The sequence below is a fragment of the Nycticebus coucang genome, chromosome 4, assembly GCF_027406575.1.
Source record: "Nycticebus coucang isolate mNycCou1 chromosome 4, mNycCou1.pri, whole genome shotgun sequence".
NCBI lineage: Eukaryota > Metazoa > Chordata > Mammalia > Primates > Lorisidae > Nycticebus > Nycticebus coucang.
Window position 1 is genome coordinate 85,272,910 of NC_069783.1, and position 24,015 is coordinate 85,296,924.

General features: G+C 38.7%; 1 protein-coding gene across 2 annotated transcripts; it reads right to left on the bottom strand.

The window, feature by feature from the left end:
- Positions 1-229: 229 nt before the first annotated feature.
- RNF103 (ring finger protein 103) lies at positions 230-23,795 on the bottom strand. Of its 2 annotated transcripts, none has more exons than XM_053588076.1 (5): positions 23,265-23,795; positions 22,607-23,066; positions 20,058-20,197; positions 10,680-10,795; positions 230-2,244 (listed from the first exon to the last, which is right to left on the bottom strand). In XM_053588076.1, the coding sequence occupies exons 2-5, from the start codon at positions 22,830-22,832 to the stop codon at positions 672-674; spliced, it is 2,055 nt and encodes a 684-aa protein (XP_053444051.1). In that variant the 5' UTR covers positions 22,833-23,066; positions 23,265-23,795; the 3' UTR covers positions 230-671. The 2 variants fall into 2 exon arrangements, with proteins under 2 accessions (XP_053444051.1, XP_053444052.1); XM_053588077.1 differs by adding an exon at positions 10,253-10,339 and having other exon boundaries at positions 2,106-2,244; positions 22,607-23,795.
- Positions 23,796-24,015: the final 220 nt, after the last annotated feature.

Consider the following 24,015-nt stretch of genomic DNA (forward strand, 5'->3'; position numbering starts at 1 on the left):
ATTTTATTTAGATAAATGTACTAAATATGAATAAATTTAATGCTTTTTAAAAGACCCACCATAGAATTCTTTCCCATCATAGCCAATCAAGATAAAAGATGAACTAATGTCACCTCTAGCCAGAGTCAGCAACATAATTTCTTTGACTTACCTGTGAAATTAACTAACAAACACCTATAGCACTTAGCCACCTTATCAAAAACAATTTAACGTTGGCAAACCTGTAATCTTCTGGTTTTAAAATAATTTATTTCATAGATTTGTTTTAATTTCATGTTTCAGAGCATACATTATTTAACCAAGAGGTGCTGGACAGAGATTGTAAAAAGGGAGGAAACATTTAGGATAAGAAACCAGCTCAATTCCATTAGAATTTCATCTTACCTTATAAAGTCTTGCTAGGATAAATTTCTATCATACTCCTTTTGTGCTTACAAAAAACATTAACTTCTGAATTTCCAATGTTGTAAATAAAAATTTTTACAATTAAGTATGCATTCAATTGACGCACAAGGCAACCAAATAAATTCTGTCATCAACATTAGCATAATGTGTATTTCCTGTCACTGCACTAACATTAAACTAAACTTCAAACCACAAAACATTGTGACTAACATTAAAAAGGCAAGCTGTAAGATACTCAAAGCTTATAAAGGACAAATTGCACATGGTTAAGATGGGACGTCATTTGACAAGGGCTGGTGTTGTGCATATGGCTGCTTTTTTTTATATGAAGGCCACCGGCATACAGGGCAACAGTGTCGGCCCCCAGCCAACCACATCACAATGCAATTTTGATGAAACACATGACCACAAGGCAACCCCATTAACAAACATCCATTTTCAAAATTCTCTAGGCAAACAACACATTCAGTACAGTGCAGCATGTCAGCAGGCCAAGTTAACCAATCAGGTTCCATGTCTTCATTAGTGTTATATGATCCATATGACCTCCCCTTCCTTTCATATGGGCTGGTCTGACAATATTTATTGGCACATGAACAAGCCTCAGAATCACAAAGACTTGCTATTCCTGGAGAATTGTGAAGTATGCTTTGTTTATCTTCAAATGCTTCCTTCTCACTGCTAAAAGTGTCTGTGTTCTCACTGTCAGAATCATTTTCAATATCTTGAGAACCCTCTGACATTTCCTCTTCAGACCGGACTCCAAGACATTTGAATCGCCACATTGGTAAGTTTTTTATATAATCAGTTGGTATCAGAGGGTGAAGCCAAAGGTCAGGGAAAGCTAACCGCTCCAAGAATAAGTCAGGGTCTTCATCCCAATCAGATTCTACAGGGAAGTTCTGAAAAGAAGCAATTGGGTGGAAGAGGTAGCTGGTGTACCAGTCCCACAGACTTGATAACCATTCTAAGTTATTGGCATTGACTTCATCATTGTTGTTGCGCCGTCTCTTCTTCTCAAAGTAATCAATTAGTAAACCATGTCCAAGGTATGTACTGAGAAATAGGGCTGGGTGTGAAGAATAAAACATCCAGTCTGCCCTTACCCACGAAGCCAGTGTGGTTGTATTGGAATATCTCAACAACTTTAAGCTGTACTCATAAAAGCTATCTAAGTAAGGGAGCTGTAAAAAGCCCAACACAGGGAGCCAGGAAATAATTAACAGAGAATTATATGTCCCTAAAGTGCTTATGAGAACCACAAATCGCTTAATGGTAGCTCCTTGTGTAATAAATAAGTCCATCCAAGCCATAAGATTTACTAGAACCAAGCTCAAAACAAACAGATCATTTACTTCGGGTTGTAAAGAGCGCAAAAATGAATCCAGGGCCTGAAGGGATATAAATTCACCTGTGTGGTTTCCGTATCTGTAACTTCCTTCAGGAGTTCTAAGTATATATGAGGGCATGTTATATACACCAATATCTGTCATGTAACTCTTGTTGTCCCAATTTTCCACATTAACAAAAATAAACTCAACTCTTCCAGTAAACTTTATACTTAGTGCAGAGAAGAAAGCTGGGGGTTGGTCAAGGTTTGCAAATAGGTATATTTTTACCCAATACTGATCAGTTTTATTCCATTCTTCTTTCAAATGCTCAACATTATAAATGGTTTTGATTCGAGAAGCTGCATGAGCAGTGATCCATTTAAAAATGTGCTCTACTTCAACCTTGCGTCCACTGTATTCTTTAAGCATGACTTTCCCTTTAGAAGTACTTGTTTGAGGAACAGACATAATGAGTGTAGATCGTACCCAGCCTCTTCTCCTGCAATATCTACAAGAGAGCAAACTGTGAGTAAAGGGCTAGGCTGTTGTATAAACAATTTATCTTCCTCTTATAAATTTCTTCCCCAAACAAATAATCTCCAAATAATCAAAGTACCAATACATGGCAGTTGTGCAAGAGGAAAAGCAAGCTTTTTATAGTTTGTTCTGTATTTCTATGTTTCTATTTTTTTTTTAAAGAAAATGTATTGAAAAGTCTTGAGTCAAAGGATCAGCAAATACTTTAGCATATCTTATGTACCTACTACTGCATTATGTGCTAAGATCCAAAAAGATAATAGATAATAGGTAAATAATTCCTATTTTCAAGGGATTTTAAATCCTATTAAGGAGATAAAACAGTCAAAAACCATGTATGTGTTCTTGTTAATGCAGAAGTTCAAAGAAACAAAGTATCATTGTGAGTTTGAGCTGGTAAAGATTTTATGAAAGCTTTGGAAATTGAACTGGTTCTTTAAGGATGGTTAGAATTCATACAGGTGGAAGAGAGAGAAGAAAACAGATTATCCCATACTCTGAATCCATGACTCGGTGCAAGGTCCTTGAGGCTAGGAGTCATGCATGCCCATGTATTAATTAAAGCACCTACCACGATGCCTGATGCACAGAGGTACTGCTACAGAGTAGTCTGCTCAAAAGCTAATCTAGAAAAGAGCAACTGCAAGCTCCATACATTTCTATATTCTTGTATCTCTTCAATATAAACCAAAAAGAGAAGTATTTAACATGGGGGAAATAAAGAAAGTATGTAGAATAAGAGATTCAGTCCCCATTTTATAGCAGAGATTTAAGTCATTTGTTCAGATTTATCCGGCAGGGTCATAACTCTACTCCTTTTGCAAGAGACAGCTTCTTGCTATGAGATTTGTGATATCCATCCATCCCCCCCCAAGAAGCTAGGTAACAAATGAAAGGAAATAATGAAAAATGAGAACAGCTATTGTATCACAGCAGAGAGATTATAAGATAAAATATTTTCTTCTGTTTTCTGTTTTTGAGACACTCGCACTCTGTCACCCAGGATAGAGTGCCATGGTGTCAGCCTAGCTTACGGCAACCTCAAACTCATGGGTTCCAGCAACCCTCCTATCTTAGGCTCCCAAGTAGCCGGGACTGTAACTGCCTACCACAACACCCAGCTAATTTTTTCTACTTTTTAGAGACAGGGTCTTGCTCTTCTTCAGGCTTGTCTCGAACTCCTGAGGTTAAGGGAACCACTCACCTTAACCTTCAACAGAGCTATGATTATAGAAATAAGCAACCTCACCTGGTCCCATTTTCATTTTTTTTAAGTATTTTTTTCCATAAACCTACCATGTGGAATTTTACAATATCCAAATTTTACCTCAATGAAGTTGTAGAAAGAAAATCTACCACATATATATACCTTTTGTCCATTACAGGTTTGTAAATGGATAGTAATAAATCTGATTTCTTATTTTGCTACTCTGAGTATTAACGTAAAAATCATAAATGTTATTCTTTACTTAGCATGATTATCTTATTAAATTAAATAAGCATCATGATTAGATATCAAGAGAGAACAAGCTTGACGTATGGTAGCATATAGGTTTATAATGATAACATAACTAATTTTATCTCAAGAATTTTGTGATATAGTTGTAGATAAGTGAAGACAACATGTTATATCTCAAAGACAAGGTTAGTAATGACTCTGTGAAACTATTTGGGTTACTCAGAATCACAGATCATGACTCTTAGCTTCTTGTGGAGTTGATTCACTTCCCTAATGAGATAGAATCTACTAATATCAATACTATTTTAACTAAAATGGTTTGGAAAGTGCATATTTCTACAAAATAATCTTCTATCCAGTGCAAAATAACTCATTAACATGAATTCTATTTTTACCCTCTCCAACAAAACAAGTCAAACATGTCTGGATAATTCTCTTATTAACATATTAAATATCCTTAATTAGCTTAAATGTTTTAATTGAATATGACACTTGTGATGACACATTTCGACTCTTGGCCATTCTTTTTATCTTCTAGTAATTACCATGGCTTCTCATCTGTTTCATAAATTAAATGCCAGTCTTTCTGACAGAAAACCTTATTCTGTAAAAAGGACATGGTCTAAGTGTATACATTTCTTTAGGTAAGAGTATATGTCATGTGCTTTCTTTTCAGTTCACAGCTAAGTGACAATTTTAAGATTTATCATTCTGCCTAGAACTTAAGAGTAAAATTCCAAAGAAAATTCCAAATGTCATCATATATTTTTCAAATTAAATGTTTTTCAGACTTGGAAAAGATCTCTAATACTTACAAAACAGCAGGCTACTAATATATAGTTCTCTAAACACTGTTCTAAAGAAATAAAAACATAAATATAGCATATCATATTAATTTTAAAATTCTACTGCTAAACAGAAATAAAAACTAATATATATATTGTTTTTAAGAATATATTGTATGCCCTTATATTAATATAAACAACTTTACTGCCAATTAAAAAAAATTTTTTTTTTTTTTTTTGAGACAGTCTTAAGCTGTCGTCTTGGGTAGAGTGCCGTGATGTCACAGCTCACAGCAACCTCTAAACTCTTGGGCTTCAGCGATTCTCTTGCCTCAGCCTCCTAGGTAGCTGGGACTATAGGCACCCTCCACAATACCTGGATATTTTTTGGTTGTAGTTGTCACTGTTGTTTGGCAGGCCTGGGCTGGATTTGGTGCATGTGGCTGGCACCCTAGCCACTGAGCTATAGGCGCTAAACCTAAAAAATATACTTTTTAAAGGTCTGAATAGGGCGGCGCCTGTGGCTCAAGGAGAAGGGCGCCGGTCCCATATGCCGGAGGTGAAGGGTTCAAACCTAGCCCCAGTGAAAAACCAGAAGAAAAAAAAAAAAAAGAGGGGCGGCACCTGTGGCTTAGTCGGTAGGGCGCCGGCCCCATATACCGAGGGTGACGGGTTCAAACCTGGCCCCAGCCAAACTGCAACCAAAAAATAAAAAAAAAAAATAGCCGGGCGTTGTGGTGGGCGCCTGTAGTCCCAGCTACTTGGGAGGCTGAGGCAAGAGAATCGCTGAAGCCCAGGAGTTGGAAGTTGCTGTGAGCTGTGTGAGGCCACGGCACTCTACCGAGGGCCATAAAGTGAGACTCTGTCTCTACAAAAAAAAAAAAAAAAAGAAAAGAAAGGTCTGAATAAATTCAGTGACAATATCATGAAAACATTCTCTACTTCTTAAAGTAAATCTTTCGAGCTCTCTTACGAACTTTTTGAGATCTCTTAGAGAATAAAAAGACTAAAAATGATAGGAAATATGGCTAGGGAGTTTTGGTATTCTAGTTTCTGGAGTGGCATGCTATATTTAAAAAGAAAATTTGGGCTCGGTTCCTATAGCTAAAGCAGCTAAGGCGCCAGCCACATATACCAGAGCTGGCAGGTTCGAATCCAGCCTGGGCCTGCCAAACAACAATGACAACTACAACAAAAAAATAGCTGGGCATTGTGGTAGATGCCTGTAGTCCCAGCAACTTGGGAAGCTGAGGCAAGAGAATCACTTAAGCCCAGGAGTTGGAGGTTGCTGTGAGCTGTGATGGCACAGCACTCTACCGAGGCTCTGTCTCAAAAAAATAAATAAAAATAAAAATAATTTAAAAATAAATAAATAAATAAAAATAAAACTTGGTGTTTCTATTTCTGTATGCTATTTCTTCAGAGATCATTGGCCTCCTTGGCTTTCCTGGCTCTCTTTCCAATTCTCCATTCCTTTTCCCTTCTCCTTCCCTGCTTATAAGGCCCCATCCCTGACATACTTTTTTTTTGAGAGTCTCACTTTGTTGCCCTGGGTAGAGTGCCGTGGCATCACAGCTCACAGCAACCTCCAACTCTTGGGCTTAAGTTATTCTCTTGCCTCAGCCTCCTAAGTAGCTGGGACTACAGGCACATGCTACAATGCCCAGCTACTTTTTTGTTGTAGTTGTCATTGTTGTTTAGCGGGCCTGGGCCAGGTTCAAACCTGCCAACCCCGGTGTACGTGGCCAGCACCCTAACCACGGAGCTACTGATGCCAAGCCAACACTCTCATCATAAGCTTTCCCTTATACCATTCAGCTCCTACAATTCCCATGTTGCCCATCTTCTCTTTGCTATCCCCTATAGCTCATGCTCCTCCAGCCCCATACACTCATAAATACCACCTCATCTACTTTCTCCAAAAAAGAGCAGACTGTGGACCTGACAGGAAAATCTCTTTGAAATAGATCTCTTTGTTGGGGAAGGAGAGGAGGTAGACTCAGGCAAGACTAATCCTGCTGGGTATAAAGAGAAAGAAACTGTTACAACTAGTCAGGGTGAGAAGCTGCCCAGAAGTAGTAGTCCTAAATGTTCTCAGGGGAGCTGCTATGGTTTGGATAGGTTTGTTTGTCCCTACCAAATCTCATGTTGAAATTTGAACCCCGGTTTTCGAGGTGGCTCATGCCTGTAATCCTAGCACTCTGGGAGGCCCAGGCAGGTGGATCAGCTGGACACAGGAGTTTGAGACTAGCCTGTGCAAAGCAAGACTCCCCTCTCTACTAAAAATAGAAAACCTTGCAAGAGGTTGTGGCAGGCACATGTAGTCCCTGCTACTCGGGAGGCTGAGGCAAGAGGATCACTTAAGCCCAAGAGTTTGATATTGCTGTGAGGTATGACACCAGGGCACTCAACCCAGGGCACAAGAGTGAGACTGTCAAAAAAAAAAAAAGGAAAGAAAGAAAGAAAGAAAAAGAAATTTGATCTCCAATGTGGCAGTGTTGGGAGGCGGGGCCTAGTGGGAGGTATTTGGGTCATGGGGTGGACCTGATACCTCTAGGTAGGAAGTTTTTTCTTTTCTTTCTTTCTTTTTTTTTTTTGCAGTTTTTGGTCTGGGGCCGGGTTTGAACCTGCCACCTCCGGTATATGGGGCTGGAGCTCTACTCCTTGAGCCACAGACTCCGCCCTAGGTAGGAAGTTTTAGCTGTCAAAAAGACTAGGTTAGTTCTTATGGGAAAGGATTAGTTCCCAAGAGACAAAGCTATTATAAAGCCAGAATGCCCCAAAGGTTTGGTCCCTCTTTGCACACATCCCTTCTTCCCTTTGAACTCCTCCTTGTTTTGGCTGCACAAAATCTTTCAACACATGCCCGAGCCATGTTTCTTGTACAATGTGCAGAACTGTGAGCTAAATAAACTTTTCTTTAAAAATAATCCAGCCTCAGGTATTCTTTTATAGAAACACAAAACAGACTAAGACAGGAGCAGAACAGATCAGAAAAGTACAGCTGTACAATGGAACCAGTATATTGAATGAGGCTGCCCTAGAGACCACCTAGAGAAGGAATTACAGTCAAAGAAAGCAGCACAGATAGTGGAATACAGAGTTTTGGGATTTAAAAAAATCTGAAATCAAGACGATGACTCAATTATTCAGTATGTGATTAAGACACTTTCTGAATAACACTATTCTCTGCCCACTAACACCCTGCATTGAAATTCTAAACACTTTTTTCTGTATCTCTGTATTTTGTTCCTCTACATCTCCACAGAAAAAAATTGACCCTGACTAAGCACAGCTTCTAAGGCAAGAACAGTTCTTATTCTAGTCGGAAGGCTTTCCAAATGAGGAGATAACATAGTATCAAAACTTACACAAGTCAATGTGCATCAAAATCATCTTTGTGATGAAACTTAAGATGAGAAGTGATTTTTTAAAAACAAAAAATTATAGCTGTAATCAACAAAAAAGCAAAACGTTACTTTAAAAAAGATCTCTTCAATCAACAAATAAGAGGTAGGATTATTTGAAGGTAAAAGACTTAGAGGAAAATGGCTTGTATGTATTTCTTCACTATTCCTCAGATAACAGAATCACAAAGCTTTTCAAAAAAAAAAAAGGCAGAAAAATTTGTACCAAAATCCACTGGTGTGAATTATGACACTTTTGATGTATACTGCTTTATTAATATACACTAAAAGAAATCAACTCTTTCTATTTCAGTTTTTCATGATTAATAGATCATCTTCATTTTGTTATGCTTAGTTTACTTCTAATTTTTTTTTTTTTTTTTTTTTTGAGATAGGGTCTCACTCTGTCACCTGGATAGTGGCGTCATCATGGCTCAGTGTAATCTCACACTCCTGGGCTCAAGTGATCTTCCTGCCTCAGCCTCCTGAGAAGCCAGGACTTCAGGTGTATATCACCCTGCCTGGCTAATTTGTTTTTTAAATTATTTTGTAGAGACAAAACTTAGTCTTACTAAGTTGCCCAGGCTGGTCTTGAACTCCTCTGCTCAAGAGATCCTCTTGCCTCAGTCTCCCAAAGTGCTGAATTACAAGTGTGAGTCACTATGCCTGCCCTCTATTTCTGAATTGTTATTAAATATATCTTACATTAGATTTTAATATATTTAATCATATTTTTAAAATTTTGTATTTTATATTTTCTAATATATTTGTAAACTGCAGTTTTTAGAAAACGAATTCTGAATATTTTCAATAAGATAGTGATATTAATAATGACTTTTAGCATAAACTAAAAAATATAAAAATCTCAGCACTATCATTTATTCTGGTATTGTAATTATCAGTGAGGGGAAATAAAGGCCTTTCACTTAGAACCTATTTGGGAATGATGGAATCAGACCAAATGCCATGGTCTTTGGTAAAAGAAGGACAGAAGTAAGAATGGCTGCCTTCTCATAAGAACATTATGATTTACACTGTCTTGGGGTGGGTAAGGTAGCTCCTACCTGTGATCCTAGCCTTCTGGGAAGCCGAGGTGGGAGGATCACTTGGTCTCAGGAGTTTGAGATCAGCCTAAGCAAAAGCAAGACCCCATCTGTACTAAAAATAGAAAAATTAACTGGGCATGATGGGGGGTACCTATAACCCCAGCTACTCAGGAAGCTGAGGCAGGCAGATTACTGGAGATCTGGAATTGGAAGTTGGGTGAGCTATATGATGTCACAGCACTCTAGCCTGGGCAACAGAGTGGACTCTATCTCAAAAAACAAAACAAAACAAAAATATTTAGGTTATCTTAGACATTTCAATAAAAGACATCAGGCGTGATTCCGTGGTAAAGATGAGAATGAGAATGGGAGCTTTGTGAGTAGAGGAGGAAACTAAATGTGATTTAAGAGATACAGGAATTTCCCTTATCACCAACTTTTAGGAAAGCTCCTACCATAGATCTTACCCTACATTACTAGTGGACAAAACAAGAGTTATGAGGAGAGAAACATAGAACATAGGTAAGTCAGGCATATCTACCTACATGAAAAACTACCTAATACTGTAGGATTGTCTACATACATACCATATGCTTCCCTTTCCACACAAAACAAAATGTGGTACATGCTAATCTTATGTGAAATATTCATTGAATGGATGATTCAATGAATGAGTATAAGTACTAACTTGGTGGTACTAGAAATGAACAAAAAAAGCATTTCAAAGAAGAAATGATGGAATTAAAAAAAGGGGAAATCATGTGACATACTGAACAGTGGAGATAAAAAACAAAACAAAACAAAAATACCTCCAAGGAGTCTTATCTGAGAAAATAGGGGGGAAAAACCAGTAAAAGACAGAAAAAGGAAACATAGAAAAGACACATGGTTGATTAAAGCAAAAGATGATGAATCTGATTTGAGACTAGGTTTCAGGGAAAAGAACATATGTATGGATAGTCATAGAGTGGATGGAAATAAGCAAAGAAATAAAAACTAAAGGGCAGAATGATAGAGGATTTAGATCAGCAAGGGTCACCTAAAGCCATAAATGTTCAGTAGTCTCTTTGAAAAACAAAACTGAAATGAAAAAGACTGAAGATACCGTATTTTTTTTTTCTTACTTATTTTTCCACCCTTAGACTCTGGCCAAGAAGATAAAGTCTTAAGGGATATCTTTGATAGAAAGAACACAGAAGACTGAAAGACAGAGATAGGCAGAAAAAGATCTGAGAGAGAAATAAAGTAACTGTCAGTTTATCAAAAACTATTAATTAAGTACCTGGCGGCTTGGCGCCTGTAGCTCAGCAGCTAGGGCGCCAGCCACATACACCGGGGCTGGCAGGTTCCAACCCAGCCCAACCCAGGCCTGCCAAAAAAAAAAAAAAAAAAATTAAGTACCTGGATAACTAACAGTGTACTAGCCCTTATAATTAGCTTTAGGTTCAATACAGGGGTCCTCAAACTGCAGCCCGCAGGCCACATAAGGCAGTGTGATTGTATTTGTTTCCATTTTGTTTTTTTACTTCAAAATAAGATATGTGCAGTGTGCATAGGAATTTGTTCATAGTTTTTTTTTTTAAACTATAGTCCGGCCCTCCAGTGGTCTGAGGGACAGTGAACTGGCCTCCTGTTTAAAAAGTTTGAGGACCCCTATTTTGAAACAAGAAAGATCCTGGTCAGGACTCAAATTCGCCTAATCAACTTACCTGGGATCACTGGAACAGTTAAATGTGCCCGTACGTATTCCAAATCTTGACACCTTTTTTACCATTTTCTCCCAGTGAATTTTACCAACCAAGGGACTTCTGTCATTTGCTATGACCTATTTTTAAAAAAAGAAAAAAAGAAAGTTTAGTTACCTAAAATGGAGCCAAACCAACCACGTACATCCACAATATAATTTTACTCTTTTGAAAAAGATAATCTCTTCCCAGTTCTAATTTACTGTCTCACCCACTGCAATTCTTATAGAAGGAGCAACTAGCCAATTGGAAAAGACTTTAAGCAGTACATTAAATTCCCACATTCAGTTAACACTGGGGGAGAGTCAAAACCATCATTAAAAAGCTAGCCATGTTCTTCACCATGTGGCCTCTTCTCTAGAATCAAGTTATACAGGAAAAAAATGCCTATTGGAGTCATTTCTCTTTGCTTTGAAGAAAAAATTTTAAATAATAATCCAAATAAAGCTTACTAAAAATTATCACATGTAGGTTCAATGAGTTCAAATTTTTTAAAACTGTAATTATGGAGCCTTGAGTTAAATACGTATATTCCATCAAACTATGCTTTGACGAAATCAATAAATACAACTATTTATGTGGCTTTTTAACAATTATGAGACTCTAATATATAAAAAAATTACCATAATGAATGTTATATTCTTGAACTTCTATTTTAAATTTATAAATAGCTTTCAAGCACAATTAGGATTGGAAGAAGAAAAAGATTTTTTTTTTTTCAAAAAAGAAAAAGTCTACAGCCATACCACCCTGAATGTGCCCGATCTCGTCAAAAAAGAAAAAAAAAATCTAAATTAACTTTCAAAATATGTACTGACTTCTCTTACTATGTATTTATAAATATCAGCCTTTCTCTTCCCTAACATCTTTTCCTTTTATCCTCTAATTTTCTTATTTTGAATAAATGCAAAATTTCAATGAAGATACCAGTGAAAAACAATGTTAAAAACAAAACACAAAAATAAATAAGTAGGAATTTAAAGCCAAAAACGTCTGAAGTCATCATGAAATCATTTGTTGTAAGTCCAGGTTACATGGACCAAGTTTATTTTTATAAATTCTATATTACTGATACCATTCAATTCAAAATTACAACCCAATACTCTGTGAGTCTCTAATCCTTCTGGGAGGAAGGACCATTTTCATGTTCACAAAACCTCTAAGAAGTGAAGTTCCAGATGGTTGTGTGAAATGAGTGCCAAAAGTCAACTCCCTGGGGGAGAGGCAGGAGGTGGTGTACTACTTCATCTGAGGGCTCTCTGCTGGAAAGTCTAATAAATGTCAGCAGGCAGCAGAAGAAAGGGCATATGGTGATGAAGTTCACTTTACATGCCAAAAAGTCATTGTCCAATAACCTCTGAGATAGTCCTGATACTACCATCCTCATACTTTCAGAAACATGCATTCACATATAACATCTTCTAATGTAACTTTGACGCTTAATACAAACAATTTAGACCATTAAGCAAATGGTTTTGACAATACTTTTTAATGAAAATAAATGGTCTTATTAAGGGAAATGTGGGTTCTTACTCAAATGGTTGAGGTAACCAAGAAGAGGGTAATTGGAAGACATAGTCTGATTAGGTGAAAGCTCTTTTTGAGGAGGTTCATAATGGTTACACTACTCACTCCCTAGCTTCCACATTTTTCTGTAATCCAAAAGTACTTTATATGTTTTACCTGGGGAATCAAGCTTTTTTTTTTTTTTTTTTCACTAATCAAGAGTTAATATGGCAATTCTTTTAGTCAAGTAATTGAAGAAATCTTGAAATTATTTTGTGGATTCTTCAGGAGGATGAAGAAGTCTCTGTGCACTCATATCACCACACTCCCTGCTCTTTGCCCTCTTTTTAAAAGAACTCTCTTTTCAGACTTTTTCCCACGCCTTCATCAAGGTGACAACCAAAACATTTCAGGTCTGTGTGTATAACGGCATTGCTTCAAGGAGTTTAGAAACTGCCTTGTCAATGTAAATATGGTCCTACATCTAGGGGCATCTTTCAGTGAAGATACTGTTCATTGCACAGGTATCTTTCAGATATATGATAACAGCTCCAATGCTAGAAAGAGAAAAAGGAATGAAAAGGGGTTATTCTCAGGTACCTCCTGGTTCCAGCCAACAGTAGTAGAAGTGAAAGAGAAGAGTTGAGAACAGCACTGGGGCAGGTACAAGACTGTGCTCAACCCCAGGTCCTTATTTATTTAGCAGGCTATGCTAGCATCTGTTTTTGAAGAGTTTAAGGATCCTTGACTGAGAGAGCTACACAAAAATGAAAAATACCCTAAGCATTTTAAATGCTCCATAGCTATATTTATGCAACTAAAAAAATGCTTTGCGAATGAAAAATACCCTAAGCATTTTAAATGCTCCGTAGCTATATTTATGCAACTAAAAAAATACTTTGTCCAGTGTTCCATATAGTTAGTTTACTTGAAGGTTTAGCATACATTACATTTTGTGGAGGTTGAATTAAACAATTACCATAAAAATGTTAATATTTTCACAAAATAACTCATCTGGATGAGTCATACGGAACAACAAAATACTCTAAGCCTATTATTACTGTGTCACACCAGTAAGAGTCCCAAGTTTATATCTTATATCCTAAAAACATAAGCGATGATTCTGAGTGGCAACCACACTGCTAATCTAATAAAAAGGGGAGACGTATTCCTCAACAGTTCAGGAAGGAACGTTCTCTGTGGGGAATATTTTCAGATACTAGAAAAAAACTGAACAAAAGTACAGTTTGAGTTCCAGGGCTGTAACAGACTTGGCAACATAGGCCAGAAGGGAAGCAATGTTTCCATTCCCTTTACCAGGGTACGTGCCTCTCTGTACTGGCACCCTTACACTTGCTCAGCCATATATTCCTTGAAGTTAACATAGTGCCTTGCTCAAATGGGTGCTCATTAAATATTTAATAGAACCAAACTATTTCAGCTTTTGATAGTTTAGTAATTTATTCTATTTCTGATTACACAGATTCTCTCAAGGAAAGACTCCAAGTTTTTTATTTGTTATAAGGAAAGTCCCTTCCCCAGCAAACTGTCATCTGGAATGTTTTCTGGACAAACATTAGGATAAAGAGTACCTTGTTATATAACCGCCAACGTTTTTTGACCCTAGTGAGACATAAAGATGTCCAATTCAGTGCATTTAAAAACATCCTCTTTTTTTTCCTTTCTTTTTTTTTTTTTTTTTGAGACAAGAGTCTGACTCTGTTGCCTAAGCTAGAATGCCAGGTATCAGCCTAGCTCACAGCAACCTCTAAATCCTCCTGCCTCAGCCTCCCAAGTAGCTGGGACTACAGACATCTGACATTATACCTGGCTAATTTTTCTATTTTCAGTAGAGACAGGGTCTTGCTCTTGCTCAGGCTGGTCTTCATCTCCTGAGCTCAAGCAATCCTCCTGCCTTGGCTTCCCAAAGAGCTAGGATTATAGGCGTGAAATACCAGGCCCAGCCCCCAAATATACTTCTTTAAAAGTGGGGTTTTCTATTGACCAGAATATTTGGCATACCTCTTATAATATTGTTAATTCCCACATAGTAAGATCCAGGATTAATTAAATAACATAACCCCTTGCATCAATAGGAGTGCTGTGCTAGGATTTTTTTTTGCATTTCTCAACATTTTATTGTAACAGGGAGCTTCCACGTTCAAAATCATAGACTAACCCAAGTAAATATATGTAAACTGTACAAAATCATTAAAAGTGAGGACATATGATTGACAAAAATGAAATTCAATGGCATTTTAATTTTTTTTTGGTATTTTCACTAGCTTATATTATGAATAAACACAAATAAATGGTTTTTACCAATAAAAAATATACAATAAAGTGTCTTCTATTTATTTCACCTCCAGATTAGTGTCAAGTGATGAATAAATTAGAAACTCCCTGAACAAAACCACTGTTCTTTGAACAAAGACAAACAAGTTTAAAATCAGCTATTAACTCTTTTCAGTCAAATAGGAAATACATTAACTTCAGTTAATAATACTTCAGTCAATAATAATTCAGTAAATATTGACCCAGGGCTTTACTTCAAATATTTTGATGCTTTTCACTGCTACCTCACTTCAGGGTGACTTTAAATTCCTCTTTATAATGTGACACAACCAGTAAGGTACAAATATGTCCTCCTTTAAACTATGACAAAAGTCAAAACAAAGAAATAGAAATATTAAGATAAATCCATAAAACTGAACAATTATGCTAACTTTTCCATTTCAGAAGCTTACCCACTGTGCCATCTGCCCCTCTACCAGGAGTCTTTCGAAAGAAAAGTCACCATCTTCCATTTGTAATGCCAAGAAGATGATGTGTCAAAAAACCCACAAAACGGACGGCGCCTGTGGCTCAAGGAGTATGGCGCCGGTCCCATATGCCAGAGGTGGTGGGTTCAAACCCAGCCCCGACCAAAAACCACAAAAAAAAAAAAAAACCCACAAAACAGGCAAATGAATACCTAATGAAAGATATGAGTTAAAAACGAAGTAGAAAAACTCACTATGTTAGAAAGAACTGTTAGAAAAAAAAGAGGATTTAGCTCTTCACCTTCTATTATTGGTGGAGATGTCACATGTATGCTGCTACCTCGAAAATTAAAATTAGTTCTGTTCATTTCACATTACAAAGAATACTGGAAAGACATGGAAAAGCTTGAGATGGCGCCTGTGGCTCAGTGACTAGGGCGTCGGCCCAATATACTGAGAGTGGAGCGTTCAAACCCGGCCCCGGCTGACCTGTAACAAAAAAATAGCTGGGTGTTGTGGTGGGCGCCTGCAGTCCCAGCTACTTGGGAGGCTGAGGCAAGAAAATCGCCTAAGCCCAAGAGTTGGAGGTTGCTGTGAGCTGTGATGCCCCAGCACTCTACCAAGGGTGACAAAATGAGACTCTGCCTCTAAAAAAAAAACAAACAAAAAAAAAAGTAAAAGCTTTAAAATTTGAAAAAGATTGAACTATGGGATCTATGCATCTTTATCAATGAAAACATTCCTCACAGACTTAAAAAAATGATAAAGAGTCAGCTTCTTTTAAAACACAATAGTAATCACTGATCCATGGTTCCACTTTCCATGGTCAATCACAGTCCAAAAATATTATATACAATAAGGTATTTTAAGAGCAAGAGACCACATGCACATAAATTTTATTATAATCTACTGTTATAATTGTTCTATTTTATTAGTAGTTGTTAATGTCTTATTTAGCCTAACCTATAACTTAAACTTTATCATAGGTACATATGTATAGGAAAAAATATAGTGTATATGGGAATCAGTACTATCTGTGGTTTCAAGCACCCAATGGAAAGAGCAACTTAGATAAGAGCAACTACTGAAAATAGAAGAAAATAATTCAAATTATTAAAAACTGGATTCCTGAAAGTTATCCTTTTGATAAATATTCCCCGAGCTGAAACAATGGCAAGGAAGAGAGAGACTAATTCTCTTCTGTTACTAGCAGGTATTTTCAACTTTAAGTATAGTTTTTTTTAAAAAAAAAAAAAAAAAAAACCAACTCAGTCCTATTTTGAGAGCTTAAATGAGGATGTCTATGTTGATTAGCTTAGTTGGCTAGTTACAATGCCAAGGACAGGTTTCAATCTCACTCTTCTTAGTTGTCCTGCCAGAGATAGTTCTTCCAGACCAAGCCATATGACAGATGTAACCCACCAACCCCAAAGAACACAGGCCAGACAGTGGTAATCAGTGCAAACCTTAAGCATCACTGGAAAAATTGTGTGTATCATTTCCATACACAGAAAACCATATATATACACTGCATTTTTCCTAGGAGTCATTTTTTGACTATTAATACCTTTGAGGTTTAAATTTATTTTCAGAGAAAAATAATTTAGTGAGTAGAATTTATAATGCTAACATTCACTATCATTATTTGTTCTTTACTTCATTCAAATGACATCAAAGAATTCTTTGCCAATCTCTAACTCCTTAGCCTGCTTATTTTTCTCCTTAGGATTTTCCACTGATAACATATTAAGTATTTATTTATTTGGTGTCTGCCTCTCCCAAATGGAATATGAGCTGCCTGAGAGAGAAAGGACTTAGCATTATGTGTGTCCCTAGTATATCTCCTGGGCCCAGAACAAGGCCTGGCACACACGTATCTACTTAATAAACTGTTCCATGAATTGTGTCACCTATTAAGAGAGTTTAATCCATGGGTATCTTTAACAGGCAGCACAAAATAGTAGATTGTTTATAAACCAAGAACATATTGCTAACTAGTGAAACAGAATGTGTTTGTTGTCCTATATACCCAAAGAATTTCCAGACTTTTGGCATGGCTCTTCCAAGTTTCAAAGGTGCTCAGCATCTTCCTCTTTCATTTCTATGGCATTAGCCAAGGTGGGTGATGAAGGGCAGTGGGACTGGCTACTCAACTCAATCTCAGAAATAAAATCTAAAATTATCAAAGCTGGTTAAGTCTTTCTCAATTGGACTATTAGAAATAAATAACAGAGAAAAGAAATGAAATAACAATTTACTTATAAATTAAGGCTTTAAAAAAGTTATAGCTGGGCAGCGCCTGTGGCTCAGTAGGTAAGGCGCAGGCCCCATATACTGAGGGTGGCAGGTTCAAACCCGGCCCTGGCTGAACTGCAACCAAAAAATAGCTGGGCGTTGTGGCGGGCGCCTGTAGTCCCAGCTACTCGGGAGGCTGAGGTAAGAGAATCGCTTAAGCCCAGGAGTTGGAGGTTGCTGTGAGCTGTGTGATGCCATGGCACTCTACAGAGGGCCATAAAGTGAGACTCTGTCTCTACAAAAAAACAAACAAACAAACAAACAAAAAATGTTATAGCTTATTTTTCAATACCAATTAACACAGAAATAAATTAAAATGTAAACGGATAATATATAGACTGTACCCATACCCTCCAATATTCTCACATTGCTGAACTTAAAATTAGCGAATTCAATTATCTGGCAGGTAGAAGGTCAAATGCAATAGGAAGAATACAATAAAGGAAAGGCCATGAATGTCCAAAGCAATCTCCAGAAGAATTCCCAAATCACAACTCTTATAGACAGTGAATTACAATATTATTCCATCTTCTTTAAATGTATATGTATTTATTAAAGGCTACGTACAATAGAAAATCTAACTATCCACTATCACACTACTAGTCAGTGACAGTACCAGACCTGCAACTGAAGTCTCTGAACTCAAAGCTTTTTCTATCATATTTTGCAATCATTGTTCTCAGAAAGAAATACGAAGATGAAGCTATTTTTAATGTTCATACCCTGAACCAAAATTTGTAAAACCCAGCATGAAATGACAAAGAGCACTGGACAAAAAATCAGGGCACTGGGATTTGAACCTGGTTCAATATTACCAACCACTCCCCTGACCTTGGGCAAGCTACTTCACCTCTCAAAGCCTCAGAAGGGGTTAGGTCTGATATAACTTCTAAGCTTCAGCCACTCACATTAGTAATTTTAATCACATTCATGCTTTTAATTTATGTGATGTTAGGTGAACTCACAAAATTTAAATAACTTTATCTTTACCCTAAGCAATACTTATGAAATTACATGCTCAATATAGATTTTTTTAATTTATATTAAAATATATGATAACATGTGACCATAACCCATTTACCCTAAACTACACTTTGGGAAATATAAAAGATTATTTTTAAGGTCCTTCATAGCTCTAGATTTCTGATATGCTAATTAACTCAGTTTTGATATCAAGAAAAACAGGGGTTAAATCAGTCATGGTGGCTCATGCCTGTAATCTTAGCACTCTGGGAGCCCAAAGTAGGCAGATCACTTGAGTTCGAGACCAGCCTGAGCAAGAGTGAGACCCTCATCTCTAAAAATAGCCAGGTGTTGCAAATCAAAACCACTCTAAGATATCACCTAACCCCAGCAAGATTAGCCCACATCAGAAAGTCACTAAACACCAGATACTGGAGTGAATGTGGAGAGAAGGGAACACTCCTACACTGCTGATGGAATTGCAAACAAATACAGCCCTTTTGGAGAGAAGTATGGAGAATCCTCAAAGATATAAATGTAGACCTTCCATTTGACCCTGCAATCCCATTATTAGGTTATCTACCCAGAAGAACATAAATCATTTTACCACAAAGACATTTGCACTAATGTTTACTGTGGCTCAATTCATAATTGCCAAGTCATGGAAGCAACCTAAGTGCCCTCCAACCCATGAATGGATCAACAAACTGTGGTATATGTATACCATGGAATATTATGCAGCCATTAAAAAAGATGGCTGCATCTTTTATATTTACCTGGATGGAGATGAAATACATTCTTCTTAGTAAAGTATCACAAGAATGGAAAGATGAATATCCAATGTATCCCATACTAATATGAAATCAATATGTAAACAATTAAATGTTCCTCAAAATACGAAACACTATTATAGTCCACTTTGGAGATAGAGAGAAGTGGGAAGGTGGGGGGAGAACGTATGGCAGAAGGAGGAAGGACATGAGGCAGGATCTCAATTAATGTGCACACTGTGAGGGTGTACAACATGCCCCCTGGGTGAGGGACTCTTCTACAAATGCAACTTTACCATGGAAGTGAGAACAACCTAACCTAAATATTACACCCTCATACTATTTGAATAAAGTTTAAAAAATAAAAAATAGCCAAACGTTGTGGCAGGTGCCTGTACTACTTAGGAGGCTGAGGCAAGAAAATCACTGGAGCCCAAGAGTTAGAAGTTGCTGTGAGCTACAATGCCACAGCACTCTACCAAGGGCAACAAAGTGAGACTCTATCTCAAAAAAACACAAATGGGTTAAAAGGATAATACCATCATAAACAAAGTAATGAGCACCTTCCACCATTTCCTGCACAACAGCTGTCCCTCTATAATCACAAAGTTGTCTATTTCCCTAATGGAAGAATTCCTTTACTTTTACGTTAAGGTTCTTCCTTTACATACAAAAATTACTTGGGATACTGAATTCAAAACTGGAGTTAAAAAACTGAGACAAACAGTGCAAGTCACTAAATAAAAGTGGCATATATGTGTTTCTCACTTCAATGAACAGCCAGCTACTCAAATGGATTGTCTTCTGCTGATCTAAAAAAAATGTCAGCTCTCATTCCCTGACTTTCCCTTTCCCACTCTTAAATTTTCATGCTCCTTGGTTTCTAAGCCTCTTTAATAGGACACTGGAGCCTCCCTGTGAGAACTGAGTTATGTTTAAGAAATATGACACAAGTACACGTAAGCGTCACTGATATACAATATTTAAGTAAAAATAATTTCTTTCATGTTTCTCAAATTATCAAGAACTATCACTGCTTCTGATACCTGAACCAGCCAGATGCCATCTTTTGTATCTTCTACAAGCTCATAGAAGTGCATTTCACCACTGAAATTGGTACTAGAAACAGATTCAGATGCTTCTTCTTCCTTGAGAGCAGAATAGAGCTCACCTTCCATCAAGTCACCTGAAGAAAAAATAATAATATTAATAAGATTTCAAAACTCCTATGTCTCCAATTTCAACAGTTAATTCCATTTTTTACACTAAGAATCATCTTATTGTACTTTCACTGTATTCTGTTGAAAAGAACACTAGAGGCTCAGCGCCTGTAGATCAGCAGCTAGGGCACCAGCCACACACACCGGAGCTGGCGGGTTTGAATCCAGCCCGGGCCTGCCAAACAACAATGACAACTACAACCAAAAAATAGCCGGGCATTGTGGTGGATGCCTGTAGTTCCAGGTACTTGGAAGGCTGAGACAAGAGAATTGCTTGAGCCCAAGAGTTTGAGGTTGCTGTGAGCTGTGACGTGATGACATTCTACCGAGGGTGACAAAGTGACACTGTCTCAAAAAAAAAAAAAAAAGAAAAGAACACTAGAACCTGAATATACCATTTATGATTTATATGTTCAATAAATATGTAAAAAGTACTTACTATATTTTAGGCAGAAGTGAACAAACCAGATAAGAATCCCTAGAGTAGAGCTTATGTTCTAGTGGGGTCATCATATAATTATTAGAAAATTACTGAATTTTTAACAGTCTAAAAATCCATCACAAAATGAATTAGTTTTGTGTATGACATGGCTTATATGCTTCTTACTTAAAAGATTTAGAATTGGGTTCACAGAATTTGCCATCAGCCCTACTTAAAATATTAATAGCAGCAGAGTGTATAGGACTTAGAAGTTAGAATTTTACCTATTAGATAAAACAATCTTCACATAGAAATGCTAGAGCTTGTATCATGAAATAGAAACACTAAAATCGAATAATTTTTTAACTTTTGCCTTTAATATTAAACAGTGAGAAACCAGGCACTGTATCATGATAGCAGCAAAATGAAAAGTATTAAAAGTTAAACTGTCATACCAAGATTTTTCTGCTATAAAATGTGTAATCTGAGTCATATTTTTGTGGGCTGTGTGTATTTTTTAAGATTATATATGGACTCCTCATATATTCAATGTGACAAGTATTTTGGGGCCCAAAGGAAAGCAATAATAAATCAAGTATCAAATAAAAGTCAAAAGAAAAAATGTGTGATCAAATTTTTTACCATGAAAAATGATCTGGGTTTGGCAGTTAAGACACCGCTTCTTTCTAAACGGAGAGAATTTATTTATTAGAGATTTTTACTTTACTTACTTCATTTTTCCTTCCTGTGGTAGAACTGAAAGTTACCAAAAACCACTCAGTAAATATGGGGCAAGAATAATATACAATTTTATATTTTCTCTAAAAAAAATGTTACACTTTTTGCAGAATGGCTTTCCTTCCTCTACCCTAGTAGAGAGATACGAGTTTTATAACCCTTAATTTACAAATATGCAAGTGTTAAACGACTACTGCGTTCATATTCTCTATCACACTATATGGCTGGGGGGACTAAATAAGGAACATAATTTGTCTTGTAAAAGACACAGCTGACAGACACACTTGAAACAACAAAAAAGATAACCATCAGTTTCATTTGCTTCCTACAGCAACCCAGAATGTCTTTCTCAAATTACATTCCCCTTTCAGGAAGTTCTAAACAAAGATATACTTTGTCCAGCAGGGAAAAAAAATTAACTGTATTTCTCACCCAATACTACCCCAAACGGAGAGTTACTGAAAATACATTCTTTAAGATGTTAAATATTCTCTCAGGGCTGTATCAATTCTATTTCTCAGCCTATTACCTGATGCAAGGGTGCTTGCAATAAATACAGAAGACCAAAAAAAAGTTTACATCCAAGATAAAAAAATTTTTTTTAACTCTGACAGAAATATAGACTCAAACCCATTCTGTCAAATCTTCACCGAACTTAAAATAAGAAAAGCTAATACTGTTCAGTGCACACTTTATCTATATTCAAACTTATAATTTAACATTTCAACCTTAGGCCCAAATACCTCTTTCATATTAAGTATTCTAATGATGGTTTCCCCTCGGCTAGCTTGCTAGTACTGTAGAGACAAATACTGTTATTTAGAGACAACGTTTTAGAGTTTTTCTTGTCTTATATTCTTATGAACTTCAACTGACAATGCTTTCCAGTTTGCAACTGGTTGACATTCCCGAATTTTGAGAAAATCACTCAACTTAGTAAACTACACTAAGAACCTACGCTTTAAACTGTCATTAAAAAAAAAAAGCCTTAAGAAGAGACACCAATACCCCTACAAATAATGTCAGCCTCCTTATTAAAACGGACATCCACCTATTTTATTGTAGAAAACATGGACAAAGAAAACGTGGGCAGCTCTCCCAGCAGTCTGCTTAACCCTTCCAGGGAACGCCTCACTCCGGGGGAACGGCCAGGTACCAGGGGCACAGGTCGCTCCTCCACCCCAGGTGCAAGGGACCCCGGAAACCTGACACTCGCCTGACTTTTCCACCAGCTCCCGGACATCCTTCTTCTCCGGCAGCCCCGAGTAGCCCAGCCCCCGGCACTCCAAAATGGTCTTCAGCTTCTTGAAGCTCAGCGCCACCGGATCCACCAGCTGGGTGGCAAAGATGCCAGTTTCATACCACACAATGGCCTCAAAAAATCTGGCCAGGACGAACAGGACCAGAAAATAAAGGAGCAGGAAAAAAAGCTTCAGCCACATCTTCTCCGGTGTCTCCTCTCTTTCCACAGAGCTCGGAATGGGGGAAAGAGGAGGGTCTGGAGCCGGGGAGTTGTGGCTTCACGGCGGCCTGTGCTAGGGCACCGGGTCCGCGTGCTGGCCGGCCCGGCCGCCGTCACTGGCCAGTCATCCCCCGCCGGGAGACAGGTGATTTGGTATCCGCGCGGGTGTGAGGAAAAGACCAGGAGGGCAGAGGCGCAGAGACTCGCGCCGGGCCTTCCAGTCAAAAGGCGAGGAAAATAAAGGGGGAAAAGTCAGCAAAACCCATCCATTCAAAACCGACGGAGAGAACCCGCGGAGTAGAACAAAACCAGGGACGTTGCCCGGGCGGGGGACACTGACCCAGGCAGTGGGGATTGGCCCTCCGGTACCGTAATCTCAAAGGGGAGGGGGAGAGACCAAAAAATAATTTACATCCACAAAGGAAGCGGGGGTCCGGGCGGCAAGCCGAGGGCGGAGGGGCGGCGGTTGGTGCCGGACTCCCGCGGCGGCAGGTCAGGAAGGCGCGGCGGCCGGCCCGGCCAGGCCCGGGGCCCAGCGAGCCCGGCGCGGGGAGAGGCGGCCGCCGCAGCGCCCCGCCCGGCGCCCAGGCCCCAGGCCCCGCCGGTAGCCCAGGCTCCGCGAGAAGCGCGGCGGACACAGCGGCGGCGGCTCCAGGTTCGCTCCGGCCGGCGGGCGGGCGGCGCCTCTCAGGCAGGCGGGCACCGAGGCTCGGCCCAGGAGGGGGCGTCGCGGTCTCTGCAGAAGGAAATCAGGCGCGCGGGGCGGCGGTCCCAGAGGGGAAAAAAGCAAAAATAGGCCCTAAGAGGGCTATTGGGTTGCTTCCTGGCCACGCAGCGCGCGCCTCCCTCAGATGGACAGCATGGTCGCGGCCTCCGTCCCCGACAGCCCAGGCACCTCCCGAGGCCGCGCGGCCGTAGAACCCGGAGAAGTGGACCAGCTGCGGCCGCGGCCCCAGCCAAGACATAACAACTGACGTCGCGGCGGGGCGGGGCAGGGGCGGGGCCTCAAGGGGTGGGCCTACAGGGGCGGGGGTGGGAAAAAGGGGAAAAGCGGGGAAAGAGGCGGGCCGAGCGAGGGGGGGGAAGGAAGGGAGGAGCAACTGCCAGGCTGGGCTTTCCGTCGGCTCGCAAAGTTATCTCTCAGGGGTCTTCTCGGTTTTTAC

What these genes read in the sequence shown, in the direction of transcription:
- RNF103 (XM_053588076.1), bottom strand. Translation starts at nt 22,832, where the DNA reads ATGTGGCTGAAGCTTTTTTTCCTGCTCCTTTATTTTCTGGTCCTGTTC. An exon ending in GGAGCTGGTGGAAAAGTCAG is followed by an intron (nt 20,198 to 22,606) that starts GCGAGTGTCAGG and finishes TTTTTTCTTCAG; the next exon opens with GTGACTTGATGGAAGGTGAG. An exon ending in ATGGCATCTGGCTGGTTCAG is followed by an intron (nt 10,796 to 20,057) that starts GTATCAGAAGCA and finishes TTTTAAAAATAG; the next exon opens with GTCATAGCAAATGACAGAAG.